Source organism: Anguilla rostrata, chromosome 5, assembly GCF_018555375.3.
Source record: "Anguilla rostrata isolate EN2019 chromosome 5, ASM1855537v3, whole genome shotgun sequence".
Lineage (NCBI taxonomy): Eukaryota > Metazoa > Chordata > Actinopteri > Anguilliformes > Anguillidae > Anguilla > Anguilla rostrata.
The window spans coordinates 5,570,121-5,586,297 of NC_057937.1; the positions used below are offsets into that span (position 1 = coordinate 5,570,121).

Sequence of the window (16,177 nt, forward strand, 5' to 3'; positions counted from 1 at the left end):
CGATTCCCGGGTAGGATACTGCCGTTGTACCCTTGAGCAAGGTACTTAACCGAAATTGCTTCAGTATATATCCAGCTGTATAAATGGATACAATGTAAAATGCTATGTAAAAGTTGTGTAAGTCGCTCTGGATAAGAGCGTCTGCTAAATGCCTGTAATGTAATGTAATGTATAGTAAAATAATCCGTATAAGCCAGACGGTGTACTGCATGGTTGGAGGGAATACCTGCAGACACTGCGGCCCACAGGATATCCTGTTGAGTAGCGCTATCCTAAGAGAAGTACAGTAGCTATCTCTGAGGGACAGCAGCTGTGTTTGGACCCTCAGATCTGATTTGCTCTTCCCAGAACCCCCTGTTCCTTACCACTGTTCCGTTAGATCTAAAAAAAAAAAGTATGAAAAAACATCTAACATGGGACAAAGCTTGTCACTGGGGTGATACACAATAAGTACATAACACTGTAATCCTAGCCATAGGTTTTATAATCCATTTGTACTTTTCTTTTTACTTGTAAAAAGTACTTATTACAACCCAGATTACTTTATTGTACCTCTCAATGTACATATGAGAAGAACATAATGTACCTTTATTTCTGAGCGTGCACACAGAACATTAATAGCAGGACACACTGAACCTGAACGACAGAGACTATTAACAGCGCAGGTAACAACACCTGAACGACACAGAATCTGTCTGGTCACTGCAGGGGGGCGGTAGGAGGAAGGTGAGCCACACCGAATCTGGCCAGCGACAGCAGGGGGGGGGAGGGGGGCTACAGAGGAAGGTGCCGGGTCCGTCCCCCGCAGTCTACTTCCCGCTGGTTTACAGGTCGTAGGGACCCCATCCCTAGCGACGGCGCACACATTAGCGACAGCCGTTGGCATTCTAAATGCCACCATTTTACATGACTCACTGAAGTCAACGGTGGCGTAGGTGGACGTATACCTCTGATTTGACCCCCGCCCCCCCTTCCTTTCTAACTTTGTTAAAGCATGCTGAGGACCAGCTGGGGGTCCTTCTCAGACACCTGGGGGGCTGGGGGGGGGTGTCTCTGTACCCCCTGTGGAGCCCTTGCTGTAAGTCATTCATAAGGTGGTGGAGGTTACAATAACACAGGACATGAGAAATTTAGATGGATGCATTTCCCTGGTTTGTGGTGCATTGGTGTTTTTGTGCCATCATTTGGTAAAAAGTAATTAAAGTACAAGTAATTCTCAGATTTCTCATAATCAATACAAGCCTTTTTCAGAGCGTCACAAAGCAATAGAAATTACTGTATGTGACACAGTATTTCATTCTTACGATCAGTGCCGTTTTGGCTATTAATCCACCACGGGCCTATCTATCTGTGTCAGTTTTCTCTGTGCCTAACTATGCGTTCTATCTTTATGCACATTAATTCACTGGGGATGTAATAATTATATAATGTCTAATTACGCGTCAGTCTGTGTTATAGCATGAATCATACAGTTTTTAATTGTGCCTCAATTAGCACAGCACTTCAGTGACTGCCGTGGTTAAGATGGAAGAAGGCCTGTTCCTGGGGACAGATATCTCTCGTTGCGTTTGTCAGTTTTAAATGTTCTGTTCCTTCCTTGATGGCACGCAGCCAAAGGCTCATTCCCATGCAGGTGCTCAGAAGAGTTAAGCTGAAGCAGTTTATGTAAATGAATGAATGAATGAATGAAGGAGTCAATGAATAGGGGGGAAGTGCTGGACAGATGCGGGCAAAGGTGTCGCAGTTCCAGGTTGAACATCTGTCCCACCCCTCCAGACAAAGGGGGTGGAGAAGCATCTGCCCCTGCCCCCCCCCCCCCACCCCGAAAAGGAGGCAGGAGCTGACAGATGGGGAGAAGAGAGACAGAGAATGGGCAGGATCCTGCACTGGAATGCACAGAGGAGAGAGACACACAAAGGACGCGGGGGAGAGAGGAGAGAGGGAGAGAGAGCGCTGGAGAAGAGAGAGAGACCGGCTTTGTCCCACCCCCCACTGCCCCCCCCCACCAAACCCACACAGGCACCACAAAGGCTGGAGAGAGGGAGAGGGAGGGTGATAAACGACAAGAGAGAGGGGGAGGCAGCGGTGAAACCAACGCGCCGGGCAGAGAGAGCGATCGTCGTGCGGGGGGGGGGAGTTGCCGGGGTGACGCCGGAAACACACGACGTTGCCACGACGTCACAGTGACGTCTTATTTACTCAGCCACACGCAGGCCGAGCGACAAGCGCGCGTGAACTCGGGCGCTGGGCCGGAGGTTAAGAGCGTGACGTGCGGTCACTGCAGACGTCCAGCTCATTATACGAAAGTTGGCGCTCTTCAGCATTGTGTGCGGAGGGAGGGTATCGGTCAGTGAAACCAATGACCTCCAGCCAATCAGGAGCCTGCAGCCGGACTGCGCAGCCCACACGTGCAGTGACACAGTGACTGCGCGCTCAGCTGGTGGACAGTTGAGTACGGAGCACAGGCGGTTAGTGGTACGTGCAACGTGGGGGGGGGCGGGACGTGGGTGTCTGCATTCTCCAAATCTGACGGGAGGTGTGGAGTGATGAGACAAACACAATTTAAGCATCTCTGGGAAGTGCCAGTCAGTACACACGTGCATTTTTTGAGAAGGTGTGGCCTTTTGCCAGCAGTACCCAAAACCAAGTTTGAAAGCCACTTTTCCAGTCTGTTCAGGAATCTGTTTGCTCGGTGGGTTTGCTTGTAGCCACAAAGTTATTTTCTGGCAGAAAGTGTGGACACTCCAGCCATGCATGCTAATCTATCCCGTTCGTTTCGGCCTTTTTTTCCCCTTCGCGCAAATGTTACCGTCCGCCAGCGGAACTCACATGCTGACGAATACTGCCCTCTTTTGGCAAGATAGGGTAATTCAGCTAACGAAATCGTGGAAAAAAAATCTAATGTGCACATTTGTGCAGTTTACTTAATATAAGAAACAATTTAAATGTTTTTGTAAGGATAGTTTACTCTTTATTTTACTCTATACAGTTTACTCTTCAGTATATTCACTCGTATTTTTGGTCACATTTATAATTGATGCCATTATTTGTTGCTTTGAGAGGATGAAGAAGTGGTGCGTTATCACTGAGACAAACCTCATTGGGGAATCTGTTTTAAAAGACCTTCTATTACAGAAACAAGACTGATTACAGTCTTCAGCAACAAGACTATGGCAGACAAGACCAACTGAATATCAGCCCTTTGTAATGGAGTCCCAGATGGAAATTTCAACTTGAAATTTCCAGAAACTAATGTGTCAAGACTCATTAAAGTGCAGACAAAGTATCACAATTTTCCAAGATCTCGGTCCAATCAATTTTTTTTTCTTTTTGACCAAGGGGAAGACCACCTTGCCACCCCCAACCCGGGTTAGAACCCCCGTCCCCCCCCCGCCGTTACCGTAGTCTTTGATGCCGAGGTGGACGAGCGCTATAGCGTCAGAGTGGGGGGTCATTTGTTAGTGAATGCAGGGTGTAGTTCACAGTTGTGCTGGAGGACAGCTCAGCTACCATGACTCTTCAAGGTGTGACATCACAAATATGTGATTAGAATATTCTCAACTGAACATTCTAATGCTGATGCAACAATCGCTACTGGCAACTAGTGACAGAGTTCTAGAACACTGACTTGAGAATTGTGAAAAAACATTGAAAAAACCTGCTCTTCAAAGGGCTAGCAATAGGCTTACCTGCACTCACTTCAGTTTGAAAAGTAAATTACACAGCTGTGTTAAAATAAAAACCATGAAATGTTGCCAAAGCAACAAGAACAACAGAACCACAGCATAATTTTCACAGTATACTCAATGAATAGTTTTTTTTTCAGATGAACTAGTGACAGTGACCTCCATCAGAGAAAATGTGTGATTGATGACGCTGTTATACCAGTTGCACATTTGCGAGGTCCCCCTCCCCCTCTCCCCTTCGCCCTCCCTGCTGAGAAGTTATGAGGGAGGCAGAACCTCAGGATTTGGAAGCTCAGGACCCCCCGGCCCATCTCACTGTCCCCTGAAGGTCCAGCTTTGACCTGACCCCCTGTCCTATCACAACAATTCATGAGTCACGAGGAAAAGAGCCATCAACAGACACCCACCACCCCACCCCCCACCACCCCCACCACGCACACACACACACACACACACACACACACGCTGCTAACACCACTGCTGAGATTTTAAAGGCAAAAGGTTGTGTTTTCTCACGTTGGTGAGAATCCAACAGGGTGGAGGGTTAGAGGGATTACTGACACATAAACAAAGTCCTTCATGTTAACAGCTGGACCTTTTTTTTTTGCAAAACAATGTAACTATATGAGCAAGCTTGTAAGTGTGTTCAATATATGCATCAACAATATCCAACAACACTGACTCCTAAATATGGCTGATGCTACATTTATAATCATATAGCATTTGACCCAATGTAACCAGGTTATTCACATTGCATATTGTATGTGTAGTATACTCATAGGGGAAAATTATTATTATGACTTGCACAGCTACCTATACTACAACCCCAATAAGTATACATGAAACAACAATTACATTTTAGGTTGCTTCTCAATAAAGAAAAGAAAGGCTCTAATTCAGTCATATAGCAAGACATTTTTTGTGTCCACTCCCTGAAATTTTAGTAAACCCAGCATATTATTCAAGTGTTAGACACTTAAATGAAGATTAAATTATGTTCCACAAATTGAGACCTGAGAATTGTAGGGTTCCTTCAGCCATTTCTACAATTCTTGTCAGTTCATGGGTTTTTATCTTAGAACTTCCTAAAAACAGGAATTGCACCCAGATTTTAACCTATTTTACATTTGTAATGCCACACTCATGTAAAGAATACTGCAATAAATACAGCATTTATTTGCATATAACTCATTTTCAAGAGAAAATGTTACTTAGAACCCTGCAGTTCTCTTGTCATCTAATGCTTCTAATACATTTCTCTGGCATTGTACACTATGGTATTGACAGACACAACATACCCACTGGAGTTAGAGGCTTTATTTTTGGCATATCCTGCATGTTCCCCCTCTGCTAAATGCTTTGACTTCCTGACTGCCGGACTGCACAGGCCCAGTGGAGACAGGCGTGTTCTCTGCAGCGCCTCTGGGCTCCCTCCAGTTAAAATCGCCGGCTTGCCACCTCCCGCTCCACCCGGCTCCTGCTGTTCATGGGCTCGAGGCTGTCACTCAGGGAGGAGAGCTGCTCCGTGAGGGCGGTGAAGACTTCATCCTCCTCCTCCTCCAGGCAACTGCTCCTCCCCACCTCCTCCTGTAGCCGCAGTGACATCTGCTCCATCTCGGCCTTCATCTGGGCCAGGGCCTTCTCCTTCTCCAACCGCGCGCGAAGGACCTCCCTACGGGCTATCGACGTCTGTTTCCGCACCTCACGCCTCACCCAGTCCTCCAGCTGGCTCGGCTCCATTTCGGTCCCCCCAACCTCATCGGCCTGACGCCTGACCTTGGCCTTCAGTTCGCCATTTTCAGCCTCCAGCCTGCGTGCGGAGTCCTCCAGCTGAGCGATGGTCTTCTCGGCGGCGGATAAGGACATGAGGGCCTGGTGCAGCTTGAGGGCGGTGGCGATGACCTTGCACTCCCCGCTGTCCAGGGCGCCCCTCAGGTTCTGCACGCAGATCTCCAGGCGGACGTTCTGACGCTCGCTGGCTTCCAGCATCTTCCGGAGCATGTCCAGCTGCTCCTCCAGATTCCGGCACGTCTGGACCTTCATTTCCAGGAGCTCCAGCGCTCCGGCCAGCTCCCGGGGCGGCTGGGAAACATCTCTCTCCCTCTCGGGAGTCTCAGGCTCCAAGATCCGCTGAAGGTCGGTGTCCACGCTGGCGGGCCGGTTTCCCGCCTCTTCCACAGGCGAAGTCCTCTTGCTGTAGTCCGGGGGTGAATCTGCTGGAGTGCTACTGAAGGGATACTCCACGCCCCTCCTGACCCGCTGTTCCACCTCTTCCGATTCCTCTACCACCTCCAGCTGTCGGTAGAGCGGCACGGCCTTGCCTTTCGCCCTCTCCTGCGATGCCTCGGTCAGCGACTGCTCCTCAAGACCTCCGCCCCTCACTGGGGCTCTCTCATCATCCAGGAACTCCCCCAGCCCCTGTGAGACTACCGCAGCACCCTTGGCGTCCAGGGCGCACTCCAGGTCAAAGGTGCGGCGCTCCAGGTGGAACTGCTTCTCCTCGCTCTCCTGCAGCATTCTCCTGAGGGCGTCCGTGTCCTTCTCCAAGCCCAGCTTCTCCTCCTCGAGGTCCCTGCAGCGACGAGTTGCCTCTTCGAGCATTTCCTCGCACAGCGAGAGTTTCGTTTGCGCGTCAGCCAGTTTGCTTGGCGGTCTCAGGGGACTGTCTCTCTCTGTTTCTTCACTTCCCCACCTCTGCAAAGACCCGTCCACTGGAGTGACGGTCTCGTCCAGGTCAGTAGAAGCTGACGCGACCTCCTGGAACTTCGGTGTGAGAGCCATGACCTCGCGTTCCTTGTCCTCCAAAGCACACTTCAAACTAAAGTTGTAGTGCTCTGACTGCATGTACCTTTCCTCTGCCTCCTGTAGAATACCTCTGAGGATGTTCAGGTCCTCCTTTACGTACAAATTCTCGTCCTCGAGTTCTCTGCAGCTGCGGATTTTGACTTCAAGAGATTCTTCGCAAGACGAGAGCTTATCTTGCATCTCCGCCACCTCCTTCCGTAGGTCTCTAAGCAGACTTTCGCTGTCCGCATCCTTATTCCCCCGCAACTCTGCAATGGCAATGGCCTCACGTTCCTTGTTTTCCAGGGCGCACTTCAGATTAAAGCTGTAGCGCTCTAACTGGACGTACTTGTCGTCGGTCTGCTCTAACACTTCCTTGAGTGTGCCCAGGTCTTCCCTCATAAGCAGTTTCTCCTCCTCAAGATCTCTGCATCGGAGAGTTTTGTCTTCAAGCGCTTCCTCGCACGACGACAGCCTCTGCCGCACGTCAGCCAGTTCCTTCTGTGTCTGGCTCGGGATGCCATCTCTGTCTGTTATCACAGGCTCTAGTTGCTCTTGTAGCTCTGCAATTTCAGAGGCAAACTCAGTACTTCTCCTCTCCGCCAACTGTATCCCCTCACTGTATGCTTGCATTCCAGCAAACGCTTCATTTATGCAAATCATTACACATCACTCTCACCTGGGTCCTCAAGCTCTGTCATTTCCTCTGCTTCATTCAGCTGCCGCTGGAGTATTTTCACCTGCTCCTCTTCTTGCGGCTTTTCAGCTGCACCGAACCTCCCCTGCTCGTTCTGCAAGGCCACCACAGTCCCACCACTCGCTGCTACTCGAGTGTCTATGGAGAGTAAGCCTCGCCTCTCCACGTCCCGACTGAGCCGTTCCTCCAGATCTCTCTTAACTCCGGCGGCCTCTGCAACCTCCTTCTCCAGCTCTGCGATTCTGCCGGTCTGCTGTTTCAACGCCTCCTCCAACCTTGAGTTCTCGCTCTCCAGTAACCGCAGAGACTCCACCTGCGCGGCTCTGTCCGAGTCTGCGGCTGACACCGACTCCCGCAGCTTCTGGGAAAGGGCTAAAACCTTGAGCTCCTTGTCTTTCAGGGCACACTTCAGGTTAAAGTTGTCGCGCCCTAATTTGACGTTCTTGTCGTCGGTCCTCTGCAGTACGTCCTTCAGCGCGGTCACGTCACCCTGAGTAACTGGTCTCTCCTCGATATCTCTGCGTCCGGACGTTTTCTCTTCGAGCGATTCCTCGTGCGATGATAGTTTCCCTCGCGCCTCAGCCAGTTCCTTCTGTATGCTATCTCTGTCCGTTTCCACACGCTCCAGTTGTTCTTGGAGCTCTGCGATTTCGGAGGCGAACACCGTGCTCCTCCTCTCCGCCAGCTCTATCCTCTCTTGGCTGTACGCCCGCATCCCCGTGAGCGTGTCGTTCATGCACCTCTGCATGTCCATCACGGCCAGATCTCTCAGCTCGGAAATCTTCTGGGCCTCGCGCAAGTGCTTCCGGAGCGTTAGCCGGTCGGTCTTCGCACTGTCCAGCTGTGCCTGCAGATCCACTTGCTGCTTTTGGGCTTTGTTGGACTTCTGCCCCTGGTCCGGCTGAGCCACCTCAGCGTCACTCACTTCTACTTGAGTGTTTGCGACGAGCGAGTTTTGCCTCTCTATCTCCTGATCGAGACGTTCCTCCAAATATTTCTTAACCTCTGCAGCCTCATCAACCTCCCTCTCCAGCTCTACGATCCTGCTGGCCTGCTGCCTCAACGTCTCCTCCAATATCATGTTCTCAGTTTTCAGTTGGCCGAGGGACTCCATGGTCTCAGCTGTGTCCGTGGAAACTGACACAACCTCCTTTGATTTCTGAAGAAAGGCGATGACCTCCTTGTCACTGTCCATGGAGCGCTGCAGATGAACGTTCCTGCTCTCTGCTTGGATTAACTTGTCCTCGCTCTGCTGTAGCATTCGATGGAGCCTGTCCACGTCCTCCAGCATGCATTGATTTTTCAAAGCAAGGTCTTTGCAGCAGAGAGTTTGTTCTTCGAGCGATTGCTCACACGAGGACAGCTTAGTCTGCATTTTGGCCAATATGTTCTGCAGCTGCCTCAGGATGCTGTCCTGACCTGTATCAATGTCCTCCACATTTTCTAGGCCTACTACACCTGTGCTTTTCTCTTCCACCAGCTGTTCATTTACCTGACTGAGCCTCCTAGTTGTATCACATATGAAATCTTGCATGTCCTTCAGTGCCTGGTCTTTTAGCTCAGTCCTTTGTTGTGAGTCTTCCAGCTGTTGCTGGAGCATCAGTCGCTCTCTTTGCCCCTGCTCCAGCTGTTCCTGCAGATCCTTTTGGAGCTCTTGGGCCTCACTGGACTTCTTCCGCTCGGCCCGCAGAGCTGCCTCAGCTTCATTCAACTCTACTTGGGCGTTCACGGAGAATGAGCTCTGCTTCTGCATTTCCTGGCTGAGCCGCTCCTCCAAATCTCTCCTAGCTATCATCGCGTCGTCGACCTCCGTCTCCAGCTCCGCGATCCGGCCGGCCTGCTCTTTGGCGGCCTCGTCCTGCCTGAGGGTATCCGTCTCCAGCCGCAGGACAGAATCCCGGAGGAGCTGGATGGTCTGGTCCATGCTCGCGGACGCAGCAAACACCTCCTGCAGCTTCTGGGAGGAGGCGGCGACCTCGTGGTCCTTCTCCCTCAGGGAGCCGACCAGCTTGCTGATCAGCTGCTCCGACTGGACGCACTTGACCTCGCTCTCCTTCAGCGTCCCTTCGAGTCGTCCGATGTACCTGTGCAGGTCCAGTTTCTCCTCCTCCAGCTTGCTGTAGTCCTCAGGGCTCCCTCCCGGCGATGGCGCCGCGTAGAGCAGCGCTTCCCGCTTAGCCTCAGCCAGCTCCTGCTGCAGCTGCAGTACGTAGCTCTCTATTTTGGACCTCTCCTGCTCCCTTTCGGCAATCTCCTGCTCCCGTTCGGATATCTCCTGCTCTCTTGTGGACATCTCCCGCTTCCTTTCGGCCTTCTCCATCTCCAGGAGCTCCTGAAGCTGCTGGTTGGAGGCGGCTATCTTCGCCGCCTCGGCGCGTATTTTGCCGAACGCGTCGCCGAAGCACCTCTGCAAGTCCGCCGACTCCCGCTCCCTGTCCTCCGCTCTGGTCCGTGCCTCCTGCAGGTGTCCGCGGAGCACTGCTGCCTCCTCCTCCGCCCTCTCCAGCTGCGCCTCCTGGACGAGCTGCTGCTCCAAGACCGCCCTCTTCAACTGGGCCTCCTGCGCCTCCTGCAGCTCCGCCACGGCGCCGGTCTGCCGCTTTAAGGCCTCCTCCAGCCGCGCGTTGTCAGCCTGCAGCTGCCGCACGGACTCCACCAGCTTCAGGACGATCTCGGTCTCCTCGATGTTCGGGGTCTGCGACTCGGCCTCCTGCGACCGCTGCGGGGAGGTCGCGGCCTCGCCGTCCCTGTAGTGCAGGCTGACCCTCAGGCTGTGGAAGCTCTCCCGGAGCTGTGCGTTCTCGTCCTCGCTCTCCCTCAGCCTCCCTTCCAGCCAGGCGGCCCGCTCCTGCTCGCGCCGTTTCTCCTGGTCCGTCACGTCGCACTCGCGGACGCGGGCCTCGAGCGCCCCCTCGCACACGCCCAGGTCCCGCTGCGTCTCCGCCAGCGCCCTCTGCAGGCAGCACAGGGTGCTCTCCCGCTCTGTCCGCTCCACCTGCATGAGTTCCAGGAGCTCTGCGTTTCTGGCAGCCAGCTTCTTGTTCTGATCCTCTGTCATCTGTGCCTTGTCCAACGTCCCGGCCTGTATTTGACCGAGACAGTCCTTGAAGCGCTTCTGCACGGCTGTGGCCACCTGCCCCTGTGCCTTGATCTTCCTCCTGGCCTCTTCAAGCTGTTCGCAGAGTTGTGCCACCTCGGCCTGCAGCTGTATTTTGTCATTTCTCTTTTCCACATGTTGCTGTGGAGGCGTGGGTGTGGCCTCCACCTTCGCCAGCTGCTGGCTGAGTTTGCGCACGGGCTCCAGGTGACGGGACGAGTCACTGTCGCGTTTCCTCTGCATTTCTGCGGCAGGGCTAGCTCCAGTTCTGTCCGCGCTACCTCACGCCGCCTCTTTCAAGGCTATGGGAAACTTCACCTCCAGAAACATGCTTTCTGGCTGTAGCTCATCACGGTCCAACTGTATCAGGCAGCAACTGGGAGACAGTTCTTATACTATGCTTTGACGCAACAGCAGTATTTATGACATCACAATGCCTCCAACTGAAACTAACGTTCCAAACAGGATGATTCCACAAATTTTCGCTGTTCAATTAGACATTCAGAGCGTGGTGTAATACTCGACTCTAATTGGCTGCAACTCCTGCTATGGCCTCATATAAATTATTATTACGGTTTGAAATTACGGGAAATTTCAGCCCTGAAACCTATAAAATTGCCAGCACTACCGGAACGATTGGCAGATGTGTTCATTATTTGACTTCTGTACTTTCAGTTATGTTCGCTGATTATGGAACAAATATGATATTTCAACATGTGAAATTGTTGTTTATCCGAAACCGAATGTCGTATGCACAGATAATGCATTGTATACATATATTTTATTCCCTGAATTCAGCAATGATTTTCGGAAGATAAAGTAAGTGAAATTAGCGTAGCGAGCAAGTCCGAACAATACATGGCTAAGATATAGACTACCACCGCCCGTTTCCCGAATACGGATAGCCCTACAGAGAGGCTGAACAGACATAGATAGTAGAGTATGTGCACTCCGTGGAATAAAGTTTTTTTTAAATACTTTGAGCAGTTTACGGCATGCTGCATCGTAAGTTCATTAATAGGTTAAATCGTTATTAACGTAGCATCGCTAATTTAACATCAATAAAGTCGTAACGTGTAGTTACACTGTCGCTTTAAGATTGAAGCCCCATGCTCAAAAAAGTCCACTTCAGATTTTGTAATTTCGCCACAGCGTTTGAATTGTGCCATTTTCCGGTAATAGTGTAACACTTTTTTTCTTTTTCCTGCTCAAAAAAACAAGAAACGAATGACGGGGTTGAAAATTGCTCACGAACAGCTGGGAGTGACAATAGCATAGCAATACTGGGGACCCATAAAACCGCAATCTGGTTGCAGGCTATATTTTTGTTCACTTACCTGGAAACGAGCGTCCATGAATTGAGCACATGCGCTGTGCCATTTCCTGACTGGGAGTGATCATTCGGGTGGCCTTTTATGCTGTAGCCAGAGGTGGAAAATACGGGATCAGAAAGTGAAAGTCTTTCCACAGCGTTTTGTCCCGAATCACCTGAGTTTGCTAATTACTGTAGCACTAATTAGCGAAATCGACTGGCTCAGATTATGGGTGGAAGAAACACATGGCATGATTTTTTACTTTCTGGTCCAGGAGACTCGCCATCTCTGGACAGCAAAACAATTCGTAGGTGCAGTAAGTATATAGAATCTCACCGACAGGCTGCGCCACGCTGCGTCACCGTGCATTTTAAGCGGCTCTGGATGACGGCATCTGATTAATGACAGTAAAGAAAAAGACGAGAGAAGAGAGAGCAATGTAGAAGTGACTGCAGAGTGAATAGAACGCATTTTTATTCTTTTTAAAAATGTTTTTGTTGTTAAATGTAGCTACCTATGTCAGAATCTAAAATATCCCTGCAGCTTTAACGTATAATGTGGTATAGTGAAGTAGCCAGACGGAGTGAGTGACAGTGTGGAAAATGGATTATATAATTATGCTCGTCAATTGTTTTAAGCACGACAAATAAAATTATATGTCCTTGTAGGATGGACTGTGCACAGTATAGACGAATGGCACTTTCGGTGTTTCATTTAATTTTTTGTTGTTTCTCTGCATATAGGCTATAAGAGGCGCGGCAGCTGGAGAGCGATACGTACTTAGGCTACATTATTTAGATTTCACCACAAGAGGGCGACAGTACACAAATCATGGCCATTTTCCCACTTCCAGCTGTGACGAGCCATGCAATCATGAACACCTGTTTCCAACAGTCTCCAGGGAAATATTTACATATTCCTCAGAGCAATTATCCAAACTGTATCAAGCACTTATCGCACTGGGAATGGTACGGCAGATGCTAATTAAGTACCCCACTTGAGTTATTGTATATTACACTGCGAGGCTGTATATTTTTGGTTGATTGAAATTAACCAGATTTATTGATTCCAAGCAGTGGAAATGGGTAACTAAAGGTTATTGGTGCGTTGCCTCTTACCTAGTATCACAGCTTTGCATATTAGACACATTTTTGTATAAAAGGTTAAATAAATGTTAAACAATTCTACAATGCACAAAGACATGAAGCCAGGTTTGCTCTGTAATAATAACATATAAGCTTTATGATGCAGCTGTGTAGTGCAATGGAAAGGGAACCTGGCTTGTAACAAAGAAATTGCATGTTTGATTCCCAGGTACTAGCTATCTGGTAGGACACTGCCATTGTACCCTTGAGCGTGGTACTTAACCTGAATTGCTTCAGTGTATATCCAGCTATATAAATGAATACTGTGTAAAACAAGGAAGAAATGCTAAAGTTGTATAAGTCACTTTGGATAAGAGAATCTGCTAAATGTAAGTAATATAATGACAATTAAGAATTCAATTAAAAAAAATCAATTAGGATGTGTTTTGTAGTAAAAAAAAAAAAAAGAAATCAGAGAAAAGAAAACAGTTATTCACCATTTAATTCGTTATTTAGGTTCTTTCTACATTAAAAACAAAAAAAATATTTAAGTTTTAAAATTCAATGAACAGGATCAAGCGAGGGTCCAACAAGGATGAGTCATTTTTGACCCTGTGGACATGGGAGTACATGCAAAATATGAAAACAACATGAGGGCGAAGGTTATTTGTGCCTTGATTCTTGAAAATACGTTTAAGTGCTGAGGTAAAACATGGCTGGGAAGAGCTTCAAACACTATATTTAATGATGACTGGTTGTTAGGGTGTTCATTAAACTCTTTGGCAGTCTTTTAACACTTATGATTTCAAGCATGAAGATTTGACACCCCGCAGAACCTTGGATGAAATAAGTGCTTTGTCATTGTGAAATCTAACTGCATTGGAGTGACCCTAGTTCAGAATTTAAAATAAAAAACCCAAAAACTACGTATCATTGCTCCTTGTTCCAAGTAGAACTTTTATCATGAACTTTATTACTGTCCCTAGGCAGGGGAAATAATTATACTCCACGACTATATATTAGTTTTTTTCATTAGCAGTGCGATATTTTTTCCAAAGCTTAATTTTGTTGAGACAATGTCTTTAAAATTTCTTTTCCTTTTTAAATTGTCTTGTTCTCTCAGGGAATAACCTACTGAGTAGTGAATGAAACTACACTGATTGAACATAAGCACTAGTTAGCAGAGGGAACTCTCTCTCTCTCTTCCCAACTGCATTAAAAGAAGAAGAACAGAAGAAAACAATGACTTCCCCATCTTTACTGTATCAGTTAAAAAGTTTTTTAAAATTTTCCTTTGAGCAAACTTTCCATTAGTTGCATAAGCGATGTCTATCACAGTCCGCTGACACTCTTTGGAAATTTTCTAACCGTGCAAGAGAAGAGATAATAAGCTATTGAATTATTCAGTTATATTTAAATGAGGACCACGCCCTTAACCTGACCTCACACGTGTGAACGATGAGGTCACCGACATGCAGATGACCTTGACCTGTGTTCTCTGCACTCAGGCCTCCACAAAATTCAAGGTTAAATTAATTGTGTCCCAATTTGGGAGGGAAATGCTTTAAAAGGGGATTAAGGAGGACCATATGTGGTTTTTGGTGCCAAATGTATTTATTTATTGATGTTTTCCAGGATGAGCTCTTTACTGCTTATTCTAAAAACACAAGGTAAGATGCTTCGAATTGGCCAGCAAGTGTGAGGAAGCATTGCGCAATAGGAATGCTTTTCAGCAGCAGGACTTAATAAAACGAAAGTTTATTAGTACTGGGGGCAAAACAGACGGAACAAAGTAAGGGCAAATCCCAAAAGAAAGCCTGCTTCAGTGCACTAAAGACCTAAAACTGGGACAAACATTCAGCTTGCAGCGGGACAGTGACCCAAAACACAAGGCCCAAACTACACTGGAGTGTGTCAACACGAAATAAGTAGATGTCTTGTCATTGTTGCCAAAAAGGTACATCTTAAACAAACACATAAACAAATAAATAAATTGGCTTGTCATTGCATACTCGCATTGAAATGGAATGGACATGCAGCCTGGCGACATTTAGTCGCTAAAGAGTTTTAGTGCGTCACAGCAGATCAGAATGAGTCCCATTTTCATCGCCTAGAACTATTAACCGACATCGAGGTAAAGAGAGAGCCAAGCCCGCGCGCACAAGTCAAGCGGACAGGGCGGTTGGCTCAGCACCTCGGACAGCTCCCCGCACGGCTGTCAATAACACAGCACTGTCAAAGCAGCCTTGCTGAAAATCCCCCGGGGTGAGTCTGGATGGCCTGGTTTTGGGGGTCTGTGCACCGGGTCCCCTGCATCACATTACAAGTCACTGTTGCCTCTGGGGGCGTCCAGTAAAATGCTTCGACATTTTTGCGTGCTCTTTATACGGTACACGAACAAGATATGAATAATAATAATAATAATACATTTGGACAACGTCATTTCGTTCATAATTGAAACCTTTTGTATATTTACGAACTAATCCGGAACCAGAGGGGCACTGCCTCACGGCTTCTTTCATTCACTGAAACGCACTCAAATTGTGAATGGGTTCTGCGGAAGCGTGGGAGCGCAGGCGCAGCTAGTCGGTTTTATGCCCATTTCACAGACAAGAGAGGCAAGGCGGGGAAAGCGGACGGTTGTCATGCGAGGCAAACCCTTCTGAAGAAAAATAGAACTTAGAGCGTCTTTTACGGTGTGGAGGAGCGTCATGGATTTTTAAAAGGGGTTTTTAAGGCCAGAAGTGCGGAACTGATTATATGACATCGTCAAATGAGTTCCATGTCTCAACTGTCGCGGTTTCCCCTTGGTTGCAAAGATAAAAGTAATGCCGATGGAAGCGAGAGGATTTACCGTTACTACAGGCATCTTCACTAACATGGCATAACTCTGCTTAACCCGCAATACGGGGGGGTTCTCGTGTTTGTGCGGATTGAAAAGTTACATTTCGAAAGGAGCAACTCCGTTTGTTCTCACTGAAGCGACGGGGTACGACTAGAAGGCTGTATGTGACTGGAACGGGGTGCGTAACCAACTCTCTAAATGGTACTACGGAACATGGGATTGCAGCCGTGGTATGCTTAACGATAATATTTTCCAGGACCACCAGTACGCATGCATCGTATTTTGTCGGAATATCTACACCAATTAAAACAGCAGCAACCGCCTGCGTGATTGACACGACGAAAGGTAAAAAAAAAAAAAAAAAATCAAAAAAAATTGTGATGGAGCATGAATTACGCATGATTTTCCACAATCAACTTTTAAAAAATTAATCACGTTGGCCACTCGTGTTCAGCGCAGTGCAATTTATATTGTTTGTGATTTTTCTTGCTAACTTTTAAATTCGTTTATCTGGTCTGAAAAGAGTAGGTAATCGTCAATGTGTTATTGAGACGACTTGATCATAAAATATAGTTTGAAATGTTGCAATTCAAGCGGTAGCGGTAGGCTATTTACAAATGACGCTTCAAAAACGCGGAGAGCAAAGACCGAGATTTTTTCTTTCTCTTCA

General features: G+C 48.2%; 1 protein-coding gene across 1 annotated transcript; it reads right to left on the reverse strand.

The window, feature by feature from the left end:
* Nucleotides 1-4,132: 4,132 nt before the first annotated feature.
* On the reverse strand, nucleotides 4,133-15,018 carry LOC135254519 (myosin heavy chain, cardiac muscle isoform-like). The gene is given in 2 exon segments (XM_064334743.1): nucleotides 4,133-7,138; nucleotides 7,141-15,018. Coding segments are annotated over 2 exon segments (5,382 nt in total). The 5' UTR covers nucleotides 10,508-15,018; the 3' UTR covers nucleotides 4,133-5,123.
* Between the last annotated feature and the right edge of the window lie 1,159 nt (nucleotides 15,019-16,177).